We start from the raw sequence: 22699 nt of genomic DNA, 5'->3' as shown, positions 1-22699 counted from the left end.
TCTTATTTACAACTATATCCTCAAAATTCAGACCAGTGCCTGATCCATAGCAGACAATTGCTAAATACATATCCAATGAATATCAGGAGGGCAAGAAATTTTTTATGCCTGATGCTGTCTAATTAGGAAACAAAGTTGGAAATATAGTTTAGGGTCAAACTGTATGTCATGCTAAAAATTTGGAACTTACCCTATAGGCAAGAAATTTTTTAATTCAATATTTTAGTATTCATAATTTTTAACATTTGCAAGTAGCCCTCATACTATTTTTGACTTTTTTCCTTAAATAGACTGGCATTTTAAATTTATGTGCTCTGCTGTGCTTAGTTGCTCAGCCATGTCCACCTCTTTGCAACCCCATGGACTGTAGCATGCCAGGCTCCTCTGTCCATGGAATTCTCCAGGCAAGAGTACTGGAGTGGGTTGCCATGCCCTCTTCCAGGGGATCTTCCCAACCCAGGAATTGAACCTGGGTCTTCCACATTGCAGGTAGGATTCTTTACCATTGAGCTATCAGGGAAGCCCCAAACAAATTTATACTGTTTAAATATCACTGCTATCAGTGGAGACCATATTTTTCTATTACAAATTCAGATAAAAGCATAACTAGTAAAAATGAAAAATGTTTGGCCATCTACCACCTAAAATCTTGTCAGATAATGCCAAGGGTTCACATATAAAACTTTGGGAAGTGCTGCTAAAGGTAAAGATAGCTAGATGATAGTTTAAGCAAGGGAGTGGTACAGTGATAAGTATTTTAGAAAGAAATCCGATAGTAATGTAGAGGATATGAAGAATGAAGGTAGAGATAATTAGGAAGCTGTTGCAGTGGTCCAGCCCTGAGATGCTAAAGGAATGAACCAATCCAGTAGATATGGACAAAACAGATTAGGAAGTTTATATAGGGGTAAACTCAACAGTAAGTGATTGACTAGATGATGGCAAAGAGGAATTGAAGGATCTCAAGGAGAATTGAAGTTCTAGCTTAGATTCCTGGGCAGTAATTTCAGTAACATGGGGAGTCAAAGAGGAGCATGTATGGAGAAATGGGTTTTATTTTAGATAAGTAAGTTCAAAGAGCTTGTGTCATTCAGGTGGTAATGTGCAATGTGTGGAAATACAGATGTAAAAGCTCAAAAGAAGTTGGGGTGGAAGGAACAGGTTTGAGAACTGTGTGTATGACAGAGTTTAAGCCACCACAGTGGGTGTGACTGCTAGTGGAAAAGGGCAGAACTTGAGGAGAAAGGGTCAAGAACCAAATTCAGCCTCCTCAAATTTCTGGAGAAGGGGAGGCAGATGCCTTCTCCCAGCAGTACAATCTTATTTCTTCCACCCTAAAAATACTAAGAAAAGTTCTTTTTTGAACTTTTTTTAAGAGGGTCATTTTAGAACTTCTCTGATACATGGGTCTCAAGAAAGAGTCGATATGGCTCGCTAGACAAAAATCTATTTTTAATTATATAAAATTATACATATAAAATACATAGAGGGTACTAAAAAGGTAAGTAAAAATTTAACACCAAAAGTGGACATATCAGGGAACAATTTTTCTCCAAGTTCTTTGGGATCTTACTGGTTGGTATTTGAGAAAAATAATCAAGGAGATGCAAAGACAAGTTCTTTCCATAATTCACACCCCTTCCCAGAGAAAACAGCAAAGGAGAAATGAGGGTTTGTGATTTCTGGATTATAAACATAAATACAAACTGAATAGACACACCTATTATTTAAAAGCAGTGAGCCTCTGCTCCAACCTTACATGTATTTCATGGAATACAGAGATGGGGCTCGGAGAATTCAAGGAAATCCCTTTCAAGTACTAATACAACTGTTGTTAGATTCCTTACCTCTGATCCCATATATACTGGTCACTAAGATGATTTCAAAAGCAAGAAAGCTGACTTTCCTCTTTTCCCTATCTGATCCAAATGTGCAAATTGTAGCCTGTTTCCTAACCTGTTTCTAAAAGCAAAGTGTATAATTGTTAAACGGAAAGTGTAATTACAGGAATATTAAATTTCCCAAACTCAGTTTAGGAAGTGCACTGAGCTATAATATAGTATAAAGGTGATTACAGAAACAAGAAGAAAATATGTCTTAGAGAGATGTACAAAAAATTCTCCCAAAGGGGAATGCTTTAGCTATACTCCAGATCATCTTTCTCCTATTTTACCCAGGAAAGAGGTAAGGGAAGAGAATAGTATTCATATTAAAAACATAAGTAGCTGATCATTGATTCTTTTTCCCTTCCTGGAGTTTCTCATGGTTCCTATTAGGAAGTGCCATAATGCTAAAGTATCTTCTAATTTTCCTGATCAGCTCATGCTCTAATAATCATTGTGGAGGAAAAGGAAAGAAAAGAGGAACACCAATGTGAATCTAGTTATATACATCTAAGGTCATAAACAGTAGCCACTTCATGGGAGTAGGAGAAACAGCCCTCACCAAATTGGACAGATGTTTCCAAAAACCAAAATGATGGGAGGAGGTTTTTAAGAAAGGGAAATATGTTTTACCTTCTACCAATCTTTGCAGCAGAAAGATCTATAGACAGGGCTAAGCTTGGTGAGCAGGGGAGGAGGAATGAAAAGAGAATATTGAAAGATAACTTCAACCCTTACCCATTCAATAGATTCTGGTATGGTATGGCATCTATGCCCCAGAAGCAAAACAGGTGATAAACCCCTGCAGGCTGTGTTTATAATTCCTCTCTTCTTCCTGGGAAGTTTCTCAGCAATGATTTTAAAATTAAGAAACCACCAGCTCTCCACTTCCCTTTCAAATAATAAAGTGAGGAAGCCCTAAAATGAAGTACCGTTTGGAGGCAGAAGAGAAGTAAGGTGGTAGTGTGGTGTGGTGTAGGTTATGAAATTACCTAGTTGCTGAGGGAACAACTTGGTACCAAGTAGGCCCAGCTCAAGATGAAACCAAAGCCAAAGTTTTCATTTTCATGCTCTGTTTGGTCCAAGAGAAAGTAGGAATGAAGGTAAGGGTGGGGCTCACAGTCCTTATTCAAGCTCCTTGTTATTTTAAAAGGAGATATGAACACCTAGTAAGTCATTTTGTGCAACTGAAATGACTACACAGAGTTACTGGCAGTGTAAGAGCCCACAAAGTTCTGAAGACAGCCTGCTCTTCTTGTAAAGCAGTGTGGATACGTTTCAAAAGCAACTACATCCAAAAACTAGAAGTAAGAAAAGGGATATCTTAGCAAATAGGAATCTAGGTGTAGAATTTATACATACACACATATATATATCTATATTTTAAAGTATAAAATTGAGGAAGTATGTACAGAAATCACACTACGTCTTAGAAAGGATATATAAAAAACGGGCCTGGAGATGATGCAAGCATGTGGGTAGATGCCTAGCAGTTGGAGGAATGCATATTGCCCAACTGCCCAGCAGCCAGCATGAGAATATCTTTCTTCTCCTTGTGGAAGCGCAGCTCCTTGCCTGCCAGCCGGGCTTCATCCAGCTCCCGCTCAGTAGAGGCCAGCTCTCTAGACAGTGCCCCTGGCACACTCTGCTCCCGGCTCACCCAGTCCAATGCCATTTGGTGGCGAATATCATCATCTAGGGCTCGGTGTGAATAATGAGCCAACACTTCCTGGAGGGGGAGAGCAATGTGAAAGTCACGGACAAAGTAAAGGTTCATTCCTCATTAACCCAACTGGGACTAGGAACTCTCAGCCTTTGAGTCCTAACCAAAGTCAGCACTGGTGTCCTCTGAGGAGAGTCTTACAGGAAAACCTCCTGGTGGGAGAAGCAAGGCGAGTAAAAGAATCACAGTTAAGATTATAGGAATGAAGTGGGCACTTTACGTAAGCGTTTCAAGACTCACAACCTGGTAGGCCTGCTTATTTATAACACAACAGCCACCTCAAAACAGCCCTTCTGCCAGTCTCCCCTCATCCACAGGAACTCTTACCTGCCGAGAGCACTGTCTTTCCCTCATGGCCTTAAGGCTGCCATTCCAGTGCAGCAGCTGAAAAACTGTCATTAGCTCCTGGAGGAAGAAAATATGAAGTGCCAGGACAGTGGTATATGGAGGTTGCATAAAAATTAAATATGGGGCAGGGAGTACTTCCCTGGTGGTCCAGTGGTTAAGAATCTGCCTTGCAATGCCGGGGATGCAGGTTCAATCCCTGGTCAGGGAACTAAGATCCCACATGCAACAGAGCAACTAAGCCTGGTTGCCACAACTAGAGAGTCCACGCACCCCAACAAAAGATCCTACATGACATAACGAAAATCCGGCATGGTGCAACTAAGACCTGAGGCACTCAAATACACAATTAAATGTTGATTTTTTAAAAAATAATTAAATGGGGAAACTTTCACAAAATGTATTTGTGGGAGCATGCCTTATACCAACTCTGATATGTCCTTGGGGCCTTGGGGGAAGGAAGATATTTATATTTTGAAAAATATTCTATAACCTTTTCTCCTTTCCTTTCCAACTGAGTCTTAGTATGAGGCATGTGTGTGTGTATGTGTGTGTCTGTGTGTGTGTACACTCTAATCCATGTTATTAGAGCTAGGGAAGTAGGTGGAATAGTATAGTACCTGAAATTCCAACATTGACTTGCCCTTGTTGGATTCCAACATAAATCGAAAAGCACCAATCCCTGTATTGGGGTTGTCAGCTTCCTCCCTGTTGCCCTGGTAACAGAGGAAAAGAAAAGACAATAGATTTTCAGTCAGGATTATCACCTCGAGCAGCACTGTCCAGGAGAAATATAATGCAAGTCATGTGTTTAATTTAGTTGCCATATTACAGTAAAAACAAATAGTATTAATTTTAATAGCATAGTTTATTTAACCTAATATACTTAAAATATTATTTCAACTATAATTAGTATAAAATTTATTAATGAAACGTTGTTTTCCTTATGCTAAGTTTTCAAAATTTGGTGTCTGTTTCATCTTACAGCATATCTCAATTCAAGTGCTCAATAGCTACATGTGGCTAGTGGCTATTCTACTGCTCAGCGCAATCCTCGAGGCCTCTGGAGCCATCACACATTTTAACTTAAGTGATAGAGACAGGTCAATCTGATTTTCCCTATTTTAGAAAAGGGAGAGCACTGAAACATAGAGGAGAGTCTTGATTTAGCTAAAATAACAGAGTGAGTTCAGCATATAAGACTGGACTAACCTAGAGGGCAATTAGCAAATGCATTTTAAAGAGTGACTGTAAAAATCATAAGCATGGCAAATTCTGGGTAGCAGTTTGGCCTCCTGGACATTTGCCTCGTGTGTCTTCTACTGGCAACATGACCCTGCCAGGGTCGAGTTAAGATACATTGACCTACCTGTAAGCCTAGAGTGTATGAAAAACAATACAGTATAGAAGTTAAGAGCATGTACTGGACTACTCTTATGGTCTTGGTGAAGTCATTTAACCTCTCTGTTCCCCAGCTACCTTATTTGTAAAATGAGAATAATCATAGATCTATCTTACAGGATTATTTTAAGGATTACAGATATTCTTTTAAAACTTTAAATTAAAAAAAGATAAATTTAGTCTAACAATTCTAAGCATATAATGTAGGTGCATTATCATATTGGACCTGGTATCCAGTTACACAATCCAAATCCATTCTGGTACAGGCTCTGGTTTGTGCTATTTGGTTGGTGGTTTCATATTATTGAAGATAATTCTAGGTCCAGGGTCTTGCAGGGACTTCCAAAATGAAGGCATCTCCTGGTTTACTAGTGATCCTTTTTGTCAACCTGATCTAGAAACATCTAGAGTCCATCTGCCTCACGCCTCTCTCAGTTCCCCTGAGAGTTGAGGGGATCAGTATCATGGCACATCTGTAAACTATCTGGAGTATACCAAACGGCATGACCCAACATTGGCAAGTTCCGTCTCATAGGATACTTCTATACCTAACAAGGTTATAAATGAACTCCATTTATTCAATAAACATTTAATCACAGAACACTTGATTAGTGATAGGAACATCAGAATATAATTGGAAAGGAATTAGAATTAATTTAATTTAATCTACTTATTTTACAAATGAGGAAATTCAAAACCACAGAGGCTAGGTGATTTGTCAAAAGACAGAATGTAGTGTCAGATTCAGGACTTTTAAAGGACAAAAGTTAAAAGCAAAAAATGTGGACATCACTCTTTACCCATGGCTGAGACCAAATGAAAATCATTTTTTTTGGAGAAGGGGAATTTCCTGGGATATTAATGAGACATCCACTAAGTTCTCAATTTGAGAGGTTAATAAAAAAAAAGAATAGTGGCACGAAAATAATAACAGTTTACATTTCTTAAACACTTTGTAGCAGATACTGCGGGTGACCTACCCAATGTCTATTTCCTTCCATACTACAGGGCCTATGCATCTCCCAATTACCTCAGGGAAGAGTGATTTTATCCTAACTCCAAGTGGGTAAACCCTAATCTCCTTTGCCTGTAACTGATTTGGGCATGGGTGATAGAGGGAAGGTCTGCTGGAGAGCCTCTGGGAATAGAGTCCTTACTACTAAGGAGATACTAGAAAAGATGGTCTCTTTCTGTCTCTGAATGTAGTTAACTCTGTATTTGGCAAATGGAATTCTGTCTCTGTCTTGTACCCTGAGGTGAGTCAGCCCAAGGGCAAAGCCAATATCTAGAGGATGGCTGACCGGAAAGATGGAAAGAATTTTGGCCAGTAGATGATACTCTTTTCTTTTTTTTCTCCAGGTTAGAAGTCTGTTTTGATGCTTCCCTCGTGGCTCAGTGCTAAAGAATCCGCCTGCCAATACAGAAGACACAGGTTTGATCCCTGATCTGGAACGATCCCACATGCCACAAAGCAACAAAGCACAACTATTGAGACTGTGCTCTAGAGCCTGGGAGCTGCAACTACTGAAGCCCAGCTCTCCCTAGAGACTGTACTCTGCAACAAGAGAAAACACCCCAGGGGGAAGCCCACACACCATAACCAGAGAGTAGCACCTACTCACTGCAACTAGAGAAAAGCCTGTGTAGCAACAAAGAGCCAGCACAGCCAAAAGTAAATAAATAAATAAATAAAAATGGCTTTAAAGCCTGCTTTGGACTTCCCTGGTGGTCCAGGTGTTGAGAATCTGCTAGCCAATGCAGGGGCTCAGTTGGATCACTGGTCCAGGAAGATCCCACATGCCAAGGAGCAACTAAGCCTGTGCTCCACAACCACTGAGGCCCATATGCTCTAGGGCCCATGTACCATAACTACTGAGCTAACCTGCCAAGAGCCCACACGCCACAACTAGAGAGTAGCCCACACTTGCCACAACTACAGAAAGCCTGTGCACAACAATGAAGACCCAGTACAGACCAAAAAAAACCGTCTGCTTCATTCAGATCTGGTGACCAAGACTCCCAAACAGCTATTTTGCAGGAAATTTTGCACCTGAGTATCTCCCCACTTCAACCTCCCAAGAGTGTGCTCCTGCAGATGGGACAACAGAACTCGTCCTTTATGTCAAAATGGGACTTGAAGTCCAGGTTGGAGCTGCTGTCCTAAATGATGACATTCTTAATCCATGGAATCATCCAGTCCTGAAATCTGCCCTACCTCTAGACTTCTTATCATGTTAGGTAATAAATTTCCTTCCTTTATTTATTAAGTCAATTTGAAGTGAGATTTTTCTATTATTTGCATCCAAAGGCACCTAAACAGATAGCATGTGCTAAATGCTGGAACATAATCTCTTTTATCCAAGAATCCTACGTGATAGGTATAACTGTTATCCTATTCTACAGATGAGGAAACTGGAAAAGACTAACTTGTTCAAAGTCACATAAATAGAAGCAAAATTTCAAAATAAATTCAGAACCCATGCTCATAAGCACTGTTTTCTATAATCCAAACTAATGTTTCATTTTATAATGTCAATACATTAGATGATTTAAGACTGAAAAATGTGCTTTAACTGATTTGATTAATAGAAAATGTTTTATTCCCTGCAGACACTGCTTGACAGGGTAATAGGAGAAAAACAGATGGGTCCTAGGTAACAGAAGGATTATTGAGTCAAAGTGTTCAACACTAATCTCCGAAACAGATAAGTGAAGCAGTTTAGTATATGCAATTACATCTTAAATGTAAAGAAAACAGAAACAGAAAATTGATCTGACTTTATCTCCCTATCAATGGTCTTTTGAGAGGAAGGATGAAAGCAGTGCTAATTTTTAAGATGTACCTCTAAGCTAGAAAAGTTTGTAAGCTGACTTGGGTTCTAGTCTTGGTTCTACCATCTACAAGCTATATTACTTTAGGCAAAACTTCACTTCTGTGTTTATAATTTCCTCATCTGTAAAAGAGGGGTATCAATAGTACTTATACCTCATAGGGAGGGCTTCCCTCATAGCTCAGTTGGTAAAGAATCTGCCTGCAATGCAGGAGACCCAGGTTCATTTCCTGGGTTGGGAAGATGCCCTGGGAGAAGGAAATGGCAACCCACTCCAGTATTCTTGCCTGGAGGATCCCATGGGCAAAGGAGCCTGGCAGGCTACAGTCCATCAGGTCGCAAGAGTCAGACACAACTTAGCGATTAAACCACCACCACCACCATACCTCATAGGACTGTTGTGAAGATGAAATGAGATAAACTACATATAAATCCCCTAGAATAGTCCCTGGTACAAAATAAGTACTCAGTTAGGATTTGCTATGGTTATCATCATTGTCATTATCATTTGAAAGAAAAGATGTTCTTTTTAAAGAGAGTAAATAAATTATCCTCCACATTCCTAGAAACATGAAAAGACAAGACACTTATATTGTAACATGTTCTTTATTAACAAGATGAAGTAATGGAGGCAGGAAACAAGTGACAATAAAAACAGTTGTATAAAAAAAGAGTGAAGGAAAAAGGGAGTAAGGTCTTAAACCAAAATTGGGAAAAGTGAAATTCCGGTTCAATTTTTATTTTATAATATCTCTAAAAGTCCATAAATCTTGAAATAAATATTTCTAGATACCAGAGGCATAATGAAAGAGACAAAATAACAAAGACATACACAGATTTAGAGACTGAAGCATTTGGAGCATGTAATACAAAAGACTGACAGAAAATAAACAGAACAGAAATTTAGACAGGAAAGAAAACTAAGAATTCATGCCCTGTTTCCTAGTAATACACAAGATTTCACAATCAGCCAATTCTCCCATCCCCCACTCTCCTCCTTTCCAACTCCAAGTAACTTACATTGAAAGATGCCAGGGCCTCAGAGACACTCTTCTCAATGAACTCATCAGTGATTCTTCTGGAAGGATGTTCATTAAACACAGAGTTCATTAGTGCAATCTTTGCAGCACTCCGCCGGGCTTCAGCTTTTGTGGGACAAAACTAGGCAGTAAACAGAGAAAATATGTGTATATGTGTATCTGAGAGAGAGGAAAGAAGAAGTGGAGGGAAACACTTGGCACAGACAACACTTGGATACTCTTTGCAAAAGTCAGTTTGTTCTACACACCCTCCATAGTTTTTATTGTAAAATGGTCGGGCACTTGGAAGCATAAGTTTGATTCAACATCCTGGAGTCATTAAGGAACTGGAGACAGCTGTGGCTCATACCAAATTGAAGGCAGGATGGAGAAGATTGCTGAAGTCAGCATATAATCACTGGATACGAAAAGTACCTCTGTTTAAGCTGTCAACAGAATTAATTGCTCAAAAGCCAGATTCTGGCCAGTCTGTTAGAAATCTGTATCGTGTTCTTTTATTCTGTAGACGAGATGGGCAAGATTTTTTTTTTATCCCTCTAGATAACCTAAGGTTAGAACAAAGCTGTATCTAGGCTGCTTCTGCAGAAGAGCCCTCTAGAATCTATCCGAAGCACCCATTTAGGATTCTTGGACTTTACCCTTAGCTATGTGCAGGCAGTTTCCCCACTAATGCAATGAGCCAGGGAACTATCCCTGAATGGAGTCTAAGGTCTGAGGAAGGATTTTATAGTCTCTCCTCCACCCCCTCCTAGTGGAGGCAAAGAGAAGAGAGGTAGCTAGGGAAAGGAAAGCTGACTCGAGGAAAACAAGAATAAATTAAAAATTAACTCATGTTTTTACACTGTATCCAACATATGTACCAAAAAGAAAGTCTGATTTTCGAAAATCTTGAATCACTCAACTTCAGATCCCTGCTGCTGCTGCTAAGTCGCTTCAGTCGTGTCCGACTCTGTGCGACCCCATAGATGGCAGCCCACCAGGCTCCCCCGTCCCTGGGATTCTCCAGGCAAGAATACTGGAGTGGGTTGCCATCCCTAGCCACCTTTAAAATTCATTTTTACTGGCTGTTTCAAAGGCCTCTGTGACCTTTGTCATTTATGATTAGGATTAGAGTAAAGAACGTGATGTAATTTTTAAAAGTAGACCAGATTATGTTTGCTACTTAGCCATCCTTAATTTCAGTAATTCCCAATTTCTTTTGGCTGACAGGTCTCTCTGAGACAACATACGGAGTTTGGTACATTAACCCTACAGCTTCTTGCTTATGCAGTTTCTGTTTCCACTTCTCTCACTATTTATTAGCCTGCTGCCCATGCTACTGTATGGTGCTCTTTCCAAAAAATCATCTGTGAAGAAAACCAGCAGGAGAAATCTCACCTGCCAAAGTGGATATAAAAGATATAAGCTAAAAGAGGCCAAGAGAGATAATTCTACTCTTTCAGGAAATAACAGAAATTGAATGCCCCAGTTTGGGGCATCCTGGAGAAGGGAAAGGCTACCCACTCCAGTATTCTGCCCTGGAGAATTCCATGGACTATAGTCCATGGGGTCTCAAAGAGTTGGACACGACTGAGCGACTTCCACTCACTTGGGGCATCACCATAAGATTATTAAATCTTTATTCAACGGTATGATGAGGTAGGAGAAGGAAGGAAAGATCTTATTTTCTAGAAGCAAAAGATAAAAATTAGTTATCTTGGGCACATATTTATTTCTCTGAAATGGCTGGGGTTCTGAGAGAAACATTTAGTCACCCAATTTGAAATGAAGCTCCCTTTGGACAGTTTCTATTTGAAACTGCAACTGAGCTACAATGGCACTCATTCATGCAACAGATTTATTGAATGTCTATTCTGTGCTGGGCACTGAGTTGGACGGTAGAGATTTAAACCTGAATAAGAAAGAAGACTGACACTGTCTCTGCCGCCATAGAGCACAGTCCACTAGGAGAGAGAAACACTCAATAATGATATGTTGTGGTAAGTAATTTGACAGGGGAAGTTCAAGGTGCTATGGAAGCACATAGCAGAGGGTATAACTTTGTCTAAGGGTTATTCAAGCCATACGGAAAACAGAACAAAAGTGTCTAGTCTCCTCCCTAAATTCCTATTCAGGCTCTAAGTTGACATTTCAGGAAGCTACTTTCCTGTCTACAATGTGAAAAATTCATCTTTGATGATAATATTCACACTGGTCAAATTTCTTGTTACCCTACAATAGCATCAACTCTTTTCATCATCATATACAAGTCTTTTATATAATTGTAGAAAGTTAGTACCAGAAATACTGGCTAGAAATAATCTACTCTGTCTCCTTCATGTTATAGATGGAGAAACCAAGGCCCATAGAAATTACTTGACTTGCCCTGCTAGCAGTCAGGGGAATGAGAATTTGGATCTGCTAACTCTTAGATGAGTACTATTTCCACCATGCATAGTCCTCCTTTGATTTCTTAGAGAACTCAAACACTGCTTTCCTTGGCCACAGCCTATGAAGAAGTAGTGCGGGCGATGGATATTATCCTATGTCCTCAAAAAGAGACAGCAGGAACCTGGAAGCCAGATCAGAACACGAGTTAGGTGCCAGTAGTTTGCTTCTCTTTCAGCTTTCAAAAACTCAAACCCATTTGACAAAAACAACAAAATCCTATAAAGCAATTATCGTTCAATGAAAAAATAAATAAATTAAAAAAAACTCAAACCCAGTGGAGGAGGGCATGACAACCCACTCCAGTATTCTTATCTGGAGAATCCCATGAATAGCAGAGCTTGGCAGGCTCCATAGGATCTCAGAGTCAGGCACGACTGATGCGACTTAGCGCACACACTAAAAAGAAAAGCATGCTACCAAGGTTGTTTTCTGATCAAATGAGCCTCAGATACTCGTTAGAATGATTTACCCAGAACTGGTCCAAGTCCTCAAATAGGTGACTTTGGACCGAGATTTAATGACCAAAGTGATAGAGAAAGCCACCACTAGCACCTACAGATTTATCTCTGCTACATTTGCCTCCCATCTCTTACCTGGAAACTCCCAAAGCAACTTCCCCCAGGCAGGGTGACATAACAGACATAGGGAGGACTGTTGGCGGGAACCATCTCATAAACCACTAGGGCCCCATTCTTCAAGTCAGCCCCTCGTGACTGTTTCATCTGCCAGAATTCCTGAAGTGCCTCCACCACATTCACTATAAAAAGAGAAGTAGTTCAGTTCAGCAATAAGAATGCTTCCACATGGTGCTCTGCTTCAATACACTATCTGTAACCCGTACTTACGTTAAGAGACTACTCCTTCCTAGATCCCCACTTATCACCATTTAAAAGCATTTAAATTAATAAGCCAAGGCTGTAATTGAGTTCATTTGTATAGGAAGACCAGAATATACTTCCCTCACCTCTCTAGTTCACATTTTGGTTAGTCTTAGACACCAAAAGAGAATAGCATAAATATTGGAGGCCAGAGTTTCCAAGGTCAGCATACCATTACTACCTGACGAAGTACAAGTAGATTATTCCACAATTAGTCAGCTGGCTAAGAATAAATATTAAATATTACCCTGACAAGGTAGTATTTAAGCTCGGATATAAGTATCACTAGGTGAAAAGGTGAGAGAAAAGTGCTCTGAACAGAAGAAATAGCATGGACAATGGCTCTGTAAGCAGGAAGTACAATGAATAAGGGGACTCGTATGGCCAGATAAGAGACAGTGAGGGGTAATACAATGCAAGATGAGGTTGCAAGAGAAAAAGAAAAAGCCAGGGCCAGATCAGGTCAGATGTGATGGGTCATGTTAGAATACTGGCTTTATCCTGGAGCAATGGGAAGCTACTGAAGGGTTTTTAAATGGATGGCAGGATAAAATCAGTTTGCCTTTGGAAAGGATCTCTTTGACTCTAGAGTGCCAAAATTTCAAATGGCTTTAACTAAAAGCCTCATAGCAATAAATGATCACACATATTCACCAATATCTTCCATGACCACTCTCCACCCTTTGTTACAACAAGGACTTGTTAATTCTACTATATTATGTGAGTTAAGGTCTGACAAGGAGAAGACACCAAGATGAGTCAGACATGCAAGAAATTTGTTGGGGAGGAAGAAGGAGAAGGGAGAGCCTTCAGACCAGGTTCACGGTCTGACACCTGTGGAAGAAGAGAGGCAAGGCAGGAAGTGTGGATATGAGAGTCTCAGACTGCAGCACAGTTCCAAGAAAGGTTTGGCCAGATACTCAAACCAAAGGAATCCCACATCTCAGGATATGCCTGAGTTAGCACCCTTGCTGCGCTCAGTCTCTGACAGAGCAGCCAACAGGGTGTATGGCCTCAATGCAAACCTGGTGATGAACTCAGAGGGGACAGCAGTTTAAGGCTGTCAGTCAATTATGCTCCCTGCAGCACCAGATATTAACCAGCACATTTTCATGGCTGCCACCTACACACTGAGCAAAATGTTGAGCACTCAATAGATGCACAGCTCTATTCCAGACATTAGAGATGCCAAGACGAGTAACATACATTTCTTGCCATGAAGGTGTTCAAAATGGACAATAATAACTTATCTTACTGCTCTGCAACTGAAGCAAGCACTCCATGTACCAACCAGGGTTTCAAAAGCAGCATAAGCTCTTAACTAATACCCTATATTTAACTGACTTTTTAAAATGTTCATTCTTCCATTAAAACACAGCATGAAAAGGAAACTTTCTCTTTCCCACCCTTAGTTTTAGCAGGGACTCTTCAAAGGTCATTGCTGCCCAGAAAGCTTAGCCACCTTTGTTCTTTTCATTGAGATCTTTTCAGGCTCAGTTCCCTCTTTGAGGCAATCTAGCACAACGTGCTGGGTGACAGGTCCTATGACATGCAAACAACAAGGAGAATACTGAAATAAAGAGGAAGGGGAGAAGACTGCTATAATGGGGAAGGTCCTATTAAAAAGCACATGACCATTCTCTATCCAGTTAAATCCGTTTTGGCATAGAGTATAGGGCTTTTTTTTAAAAAGAATTACTCAAAGCCAAATGAAATAGGGAGTCTTATTTCAGAAATGTGAGTATGAAATGAGAAATTGAGCAAATGATCAGGGAAAAAGGCAATGAATTGTGATCTGCATTTGAAAATGCTCATAAGTGTTAGTCACTCAGTTGTGTCCAGCCCTTTGCGATCCCATGGACTGTAGCCCACCAGGCTCCTCTGTCCATGAAATTCTCCAGGCAAGAATATTGAATCTTCCCTGCCATTTCCTTCTCTAGGGCATCTTCCCTGGCTAGGAATCAAACCTGGGTCTCCGGCATTGCAAGCAGATTCTTTACCGTCTGAACCACCAGGGAAGCCCACGAGGCCCATTCATTTCTACAGCTAAAAGGGACTTGAGAGGTTATCTAGTCTATCTCAGGCTAAGGAAGGGTAAGTGATTTGGTTGAGGTCACACAGCTGTAGCAGAACCTGATGCCAATGTTTTTTCCAACTTGGGAATCTTAACCCAGGGTCCAAAGTCCACTCGGTGGTTGAACTTCATAGGGGTTCACAAGACCTTCAAAACTCTAAGTAAAATTAAGCGTGTCTCTGTGTGTGCGTGTGTGTGCATGTGCATGGTAGGAGAATGCTCATAGTTTTTATCAGATTTTCAGTGACAAACCATGGATATAATGGCTTGCATAAGGATGGCTAAAGGACAGTGAGGTAGAAGGGTAACAATTACTGAGACGTACACATCTGACAGCTACAATTGGTTTTTGGAGGTCACTGATAGATTCTGGGCTAAAAGGGACAGGAAAGACTAAGGTAGTGAGGAATATTTAAGTGCTTGTACCATAATTTTGAACAAAACATGAAAGAGAATACTTTTGGTTTTTCCCTTAGGAGATAAAATATTAGATGAATGTCTAAGTGGTAAGAGAGAGTACACATACACCAGAGTAAAAATACTAAAACAACACATGAAACTATAATAAAAAATTTTATAAAAATAAAGTTTTATAGTGGGGCAGCATGGATAAATAGATAATGAAATTAAGTGAGTGAGAAGATTCTCTCTGATCATACAAGATGGTAAGAACAGTGTCAGTCAGTTAGTTAGTCATTTCAGTCGCTCAGTCATGTCCAACTCTTTGTGACCCCATGAATCTCAGTACACCAGGCCTCCCTGTCCATTACCAACTCCTGGAGTTCACTCAAACTCATGTCCATTGGGTTGGTGATACCATCCAGCCATCTCATCCTCTGTTGTCCCCTTCTCCTCTTGTCCCCAATCCCTCCCAGCATCAGAGTCTTTTCCAATGAGTCAACTCTTCGCATGAGGTGGCCAAAGTATTGGAGTTTCAGCTATAGCATCAGTCCTTTCAATGAACAACCAGGACTGATCTCCTTTAGGATGGACTGGTTGGATCTCCTTGCAGTCCAAGGGACCCTCAAGAGTCTTCTCCAACACCACAGTTCAAAAGCATCAATTCTTCAGCGCTCAGCTTTCTTCACAGTCCAACTCTCACATCCATATAAGACCACTGGAAAAACCATGCCTTGACTAGACGGACCTTTGTTGGCAAAGTGATGTCTCTGCTTTTGAATATGCTATCTAGGTTGGTCATAACTTTCCTTCCAAGGAGTAAGTGTCTTTTAATTTCATGGCTACAATCACAATCTGCAGTGATTTTGGAGCCCAAAAAAATAAAGTCTGACACTGCTTCCACTGTTTCCCCATCCACTTCCCATGAAGTGATGGGACCAGATGCCATGATCTTCATTTTCTGAATGTTGAGCTTTAAGCCAACTTTTCACTCTCCTCTTTCACTTTCATCAAGAGGCTCTTTAGCTCCTCTTCACTTTCTGCCATAAGGGTGGTGTCATCTGCATATCTGAGGTTATTGATATTTCTCCTGGCAATCTTGATTCCAGCTTGTGCTTCTTCCAGCCCAGCGTTTCTCATGATGTACTCTGCATAGAAGTTAAATAAGCAGGGTGACAGTATACAGCCTTGATGTACTCCTTTTCCTATTTGGAACCAGTCTGTTGTTCCATGTCCACTTCTAACCGTTGCTTCCTGACCTGCATATAGGTTTCTCAAGAGGTAGGTCAGGTGGTCTGGTATTCCCATCTCTTTCAGAATTTTCCACAGTTTATTGTGATCCACACAGTCAAAGGCTTTGGCATAGTCAATAAAGCAGAAATAGATGTTGTTCTGGAACTCTCTTGCTTTTTCCATGATCCAGCAGATGTTGGCAATTTGATCTCTGGTTCCTCTGCCTTTTCTAAAACCACCTTGAACATCTGGAAGTTCACAGATCACTTCCACGGTGAAGCCTGGCTTGGAGAATTTTGAGCATTACTTTACTAGTGTGTGAGATGAGTGCAATTGTGCAGTAGTTTGAGCATTCTTTGGCACTGCCTTTCTTTGGGATTGGAATGAAAACAGACCTTTTCCAGTCCTGAGGCCACTGCTGAGTTTTCCAAATTTGCTTACATATTGAGTGCAGCACTTTTATAGCATCATCTTCCAGGATTTGAAATAGCTCAACTGGAATTCCATCACCTCCACTAGCTTTGTTCATAGTGATGCTTTCTAAGGCCCACTTGACTTTACATTCCAGGATGTCTGGCTCTAGGTGAGTGATCACACCATCGTGATTATCTTGGTTGTGAAGATCTTTTTTGTACAGTTCTTCTGTGTATTCTTGCCACCTCTTCTTAATATCCTCTGCTTCTGTTAGGTCCATACCATTTCTGTCCTTTATCGAGCCCATCTTTGCATGAAATGTTCCCTTGGTATCTCTAATTTTCTTGAAGAGATCTCTAGTCTTTCCTATTCTGTTGTTTTCCTCTATTTCTTTCCATTGATCGCTGAGGAAGGCTTTCTTATCTCTCCTTGCTATTCTTTGGAACTCTGCATTCAGATGCTTATATCTTTCCTTTTCTCCTTTGCTTTTTGCTTCTCTTCTTTTCACAGCTATTTGTAAGAATAGTGTGACCTGGCTTAATTCATGTTACTATGAAGATAGGGAAACTGGTTAACAATATTTCATCTGACTTCCTATTTCAGTTTGTAGAAGGTACCCCTGAATAGCCCACACTGTACAGTCTCCAGAAGAGAGGGACTGAAAAGTGACAGTGACTTTGGGAGAGGACTATGGTAAGTGGAATTATGCACCCTGCCAAGGGGTTCGTTTCCTAATCCTTGGAACCTGTGAATGTTACCTTATGTGGCAAAGATTTTGCAGATGTGATTAAGTTAGGGATCTGAGATGGAGAAATTATCATGGATTACTTTGGTGGGTCCTAAATGTAAGCCCAGGGGTCCTTAGGGAAGGAGACTTGATGAAAAACAGAAGAGGAGAAAGCAGCAGGAACATGGAGGCAGGGATTAGAATGATGCTGTCACAAACCAGGGAATTCTGATAGCACCAGAAGCTGGAAGAGGCAAAGAAACAGATTCTCCCCTAGAGCCTCTGGAGGGAACACAGGCCTGATGTGACACCTTGACTGTGGCCCAGTGATACTGATTTTTAACTTCTGGGCTTTAGAACTATGAGCGAATAAATTTCTTCTGTTTTAAGCTAAGTGTGTGATAATTTGTTAGAGCAGCCACAGGAAACAAATACAGGGTCTAATCCTACATTTCAAACATTGGAAATATCCAGACCAATCATTTCATTAATAACTATATTGTCACTTAGAACAAAAAAGCTGTCTGTGATTCTGAGGAAAAGGAACAACTAAACAGAACGTACCACATAAGATTCATTTGTTCAACCTAGTGGAGTAGCTGGGCTGAATTTCCAATCATGTAACCATATGTGATATAAAAGGATAGCAATAATTTTATTTATTTGGCTGCAGAGGATCTTTAGTTGCAGCATGTGGGAATCTAGTTCCCTGACCAGGGATAAAAGCCTGGTTCCCTGCATTGGAAGTGAGAAGTCTTAGCCACTGGACCACCAGGAAAGTCCCATGGGACAGCAATACTTTTTTAAAAGATAGGTTTGAAGAGGGTAACACAGAAGTTACAGAACAAGGAAAGCAACTTGGTTGTTCAGGCAATTGTGCCAGCTTAGAGATTACCAGCTGTGAGTCATTAGAAGAAGGGGTCTATGCCATGTGGAAAGGGGGTAAATGAAATGGTAATGCTAACAGCACCTATCAAATGCACAGCTTTCAAAGCATTTCCACATGCATAATAATAGCAACCACCCATTAAGTACTAACTAGCTGCTGCATGCGTTCATTTAATCCACACAGAACTATTAAGATAGGCATTGTAATACCCACTGAACAAATGGTGAACAAGTTAGGAAACAGACCACAGCGGTAGAACCAGAATTTAGAACCAATGTTTGTTTGCCTCCCAAACCAGTCCTCTTTCTGCTGTACTGTCCTGTTTTATTGCATCATTAATTCTCACATATGCTCTATAAAGTGGACTGTGAGCGCCATGAAGATAGGGACTGAGTTTCTTGTTTACCCCTGGTGATCAATAAATATTCATTAACTGAATGAATGGAAAAGGTGAGGCCTAGAGAGAGAAAGTAATTTATCCAAGATTAAAAGTGAAGTACAGTGAAGTCGCTCAGTCATGTCCGACTCTTTGTGACTCCATGGACTGTAGCCCACCAGGCTCCTCCATCCATGGAATTTTCTAGGCAAGAGTACTGGAGTGGGTTGCCATATCCAAGATTACACAGCCACTATTTGACAGGGCCAGATTCTGATTCCAAATCCTGTGCACTAAACTGATTAAGATCCTACAGCATACTGAACTAGGTGTGCATCTTGAGTGGGGACTGCAGTGAGAGATACAGGACAAATAAGTGAGATAACAGAAGAATCTAGTGCTGAGAGCCTACAGGAGTGAAGGTAAATCTAAAGACCATGCCTGGAAAAGGTGAATTTGGAGCAGTCAGAAGGAAGATGAAAGATCTCAATTGAAGATAATCCAGTAAAGCATTGCTGGATTGAGGACTGGTCTGGGCAAAGACTAAAGTAAATTTTATGCAGGGGAATACAGCCAGCCCCCAAATATCATGCCATCAGTCACAAGGGTGTGTGGACACAGGCCAGTGGCAGTTTTGCCTATTAATTGAAGCAGAGTAAGTGATTCCATGTGGTGAAAGTCTTCTGAGCCAAATCGGCAGAGATTCTGCTTGCCTGAAGCTGAACTATCTGCCAAACTTTCCCAAAGTACTGGCTGGACACCCAGACTGGAAATGAGAAACTGAAAAATAATGAGAAGGACTGTGGTGGGAGGTAGGCAAGCTGGAGGACTGAACTGCTAGAGAGTCTGAATGCTAACCAGTTGCTCTTTGTCAGTATAATTCCCTTGTACTCTCACCCTCATCCTTTCTAAGGAAATGAAAAAGTTTTTACAGGATGCTCAGTTTAAACCATAGCCTCTTGAGGTAACACAGACCAAAAAAAAAAAAAAAAAGTCACTCCTCTACAATTTTAATAAACACCTATAAGATTCTAGGAAGAAGTCTTCAGATTTAGGGTTGCTATTCCTATGCTCAGAAGCAAAGACCTTCCCTTGGTCTCAATTTAAAAGAGGCATGAAGTAACAGGACAATAGCTAATGGCAATTCCATTGCCCTGTTAAATCTAGGTGTTAAACTAGAAAAAAACAATTAAATTCCCTCATGATGAATTTCAAGATAATATGCATTTGTATTCCCAGCATCTAGGAGAGTGCCAGCCCCTTGGCAGCAGTTTAAAATGTTAAAGAACAAAGGGAAACTGATGGGAAATGTATCATTGTGCAAATAAAGCAAAATGGATCTTAAAATGTTTTTATAGGAATCATTGGTTTTACACTGTTAGGATTTAACAGTGAGAGAAAATATGTATTCTTTCCAAAGAAATGAACCAATAAGCTTGAGAGGATATTTATGATTTTTAAAGTACACATTATATCTGTCAGGTGCAATATATCATTTATTGAGACAATAATTCCAAAGGAAATCAAAGCTCAGTGAAGTTAAGTCTCTTCCACAGAGACATAGCTGGCAAGTGACAGAGACTTAATCTGGGATTTAATCCAGACTTGTCTGACTCCAAAGCCTTTGTGTATGCTCCTCTCACTGCACTTTCTCAGGAAGAAAAAAAAGTCATTACGAGAAAGCCCTGCAACCTTTCTCTGTCCTAAAGAGACAAACTAGAAAGTTAGAGACACAGTCACTTCCAGGTCAAGCAGGACTTAACCATGCAGAGAAAAGTGATGTCTCAGAAATTTCAGACCTGAATTCTGTACCCCACATCCCTTACTATATATTTCTTTTTACACTATAAATCTCGGAACTCAAACGCATGATATCCTGCACTGGTTAAACACAAACAACAAAGAAAATCCTCACATCCCCCTTTTCAGAAACCTGGGAAATTAGGCATGTTTAAGATGAAGATTTCTAAAGGAAATAGGGTTTCTGTCTGGCTCATTTCCACTGAATTTAACATTGAGAGAGCCAAGACCTGGGATTTATCCTCAGTTCCTGGGCAAGGGCCAGGAAAACAGAGCCAGACAGACAGAGAGGCTGGAATTGTGAGGCTCCATACTTAAAAAGACACCGAAGCAGGGCACTAAGTCACAGGAAGCTGGCAGGGGTCCAAATTTAAAAGCACAATTTACAGGTGACTTGTGAAAGCCCTGCCTAATTCCCCAGTAAATCTGAAGTTGCACTGGAAATCTCAGAGTGACATAAGTAAGAAAAGAATTTAAAAGTCAAGGTTAAGGAGATAGAGTAAATTAGCCGGAGCCCAGGAATTGCTGGGATCACAGAAGAAAGACTGAGAGGATGTGGCTGAGAAATGTCTTGGTTCTGAGATAAAGGATAGGATCCCACACAATGGGGACTGGTCTGTAAAGGCAGAGAGATGTTAAAGCACTAAGCTACAGGAGGAAGTCCATTTCTAAAGAGGAAAAGATTGGGAAGAAAAGAAGGCTACATCTGTAAAAACGGGTCCCTGGAGAATATAGTAGTAACTCAATAAAGGGGAGGGGTGAGAGGCTTAAACGTGTGTATGAATATGCGCGTCTGTGCGTGTGCATGTCTCTGTGTGTGTAGCCCTGAAGGAAACTCCCCAAAAGGAAATGCATGTGAGGGCTCTGAGCCAGGAAAAGCGATCCAGAGGACTGTGGGAGCAAAGCTCCCTTACAGAGAGGGTGTCCCGGAGGAGGCCAGACCCCGCAGACTCACCTCGGCCATAGCCCTGCGTGTGTTTGGCGAAGCTTCTCACCACGGCCTCCACAGCCTCCCGCAGTACCACAGGGCTGCCTGCGGCGCCGGGGGGCAGCGGCAGCCCGGCGGCCCCGGACAGAAGCAGAGGCGGCGGGGGCGGTGCGGGGGGCGGCGGGGCCGGCGGGGGGCCCGCTGGGGGTGTGGCGGTGGCAGCCGCGGCCCCAGTCACTCCGGGCCGAAGCGCTCGCAGAGTGCCCCTCCCGCTCGTGCCCACTCCAGGCTGCAGTCGCTGAGCTCGCAAGGTCTCCATCCCAGCCGCTAGTGGAGTAGCGGCCCGGAGCCTGCCAGCCTGGCGAGCTAACGGTCCCAGCCGCCCCCGCCAGCGAGCGCCCAGGGACTGAAGGAGGTGCCGGAGCCCAGCCGTCAGTCAAACGGGGGCGGGGACGAGCCAAGTCCTATGCCAATCACCAGAGATGGGGCGGGAGCTGGCCAGCTGCCCCTCCACCATAGGCAAATTATTGAGGGCGGAGGTTCTGAGCAACCAATTACAAAGAGAAAAAGCGATACCTCTAACCCTGGAGAAGCTTAGCTCCGGCGCATCTTTGCGAGTACTAGAAAGCGGGCCAGACTCCTAGGGCGACGCTAGAGGGGGAAAAAAGCGGGGCCTGGATGCATGACTGGGGAGAACTGTAGACAGAATGACAAGATTCTGAGTCTTGGTCCGATCATTTCATTTCATAGATGTGGGTGAGGAAACTGACTCAGAGTAGTGATATGACTTGTTCAAGATCATATGCAATTGATAGTGGAGCTAAAGGAAGGAAAGATACTGACATTTAATGAGCACATACTTACTGTACGTCAGACACTATACAATGTATTTTAGTGGATTGTCTTATCTAATAATTGCAATCACTAACTAGATTTTATTATTTTATGGATAAGCAAATTGACAGGCTAGATATATTGTTCAAAATTAAATAGCCAGGACGTAGCAAAAGTTGGTTTAGACAATAGGTCTTCTGATTTCCAATATTTTAATCTTTTTGTTATAGCGCACCATTGGGTAATTTTCTGATTTCACCAATTCTATGTTGAAGGAAGAAACAGTAGAATTGCTCCCTTACCTATCATTAGAGCAAGGAAGAGTTAGAGTACAGGAAGAAAACCAGCAAGCTGAAAGGTCCAGGGGGCAAATTAAGACAGGTACCTTGGTTCATAGAACCTTTCAGGCTGGGTTCCTCCAATTACTGTTACTCTTACACACACACTATACACATGCACACACATACACCCACCCTTTGTCAGTTGAATATCAT

The 22699-nt window shown here is 41.3% G+C and overlaps 1 protein-coding gene across 1 annotated transcript; it reads right to left on the bottom strand.

The window, feature by feature from the left end:
- Window positions 1–1423: 1423 nt before the first annotated feature.
- On the bottom strand, window positions 1424–21690 carry LIX1L (limb and CNS expressed 1 like). Its single transcript, XM_068964650.1, has 6 exons — window positions 21399–21690; window positions 12247–12410; window positions 9204–9344; window positions 4572–4667; window positions 3934–4011; window positions 1424–3612 (listed from the first exon to the last, which is right to left on the bottom strand). Exons 1-6 carry the CDS (start codon window positions 21688–21690, stop codon window positions 3370–3372), a joined length of 1014 nt encoding a protein of 337 aa, XP_068820751.1. The 3' UTR covers window positions 1424–3369.
- Between the last annotated feature and the right edge of the window lie 1009 nt (window positions 21691–22699).

This window comes from Capricornis sumatraensis, chromosome 2 (assembly GCF_032405125.1).
Source record: "Capricornis sumatraensis isolate serow.1 chromosome 2, serow.2, whole genome shotgun sequence".
Classification (NCBI taxonomy): domain Eukaryota; kingdom Metazoa; phylum Chordata; class Mammalia; order Artiodactyla; family Bovidae; genus Capricornis; species Capricornis sumatraensis.
Note: the sequence above shows the minus strand (reverse complement) of the source record. Positions and strands in the feature narration are given on the sequence as shown.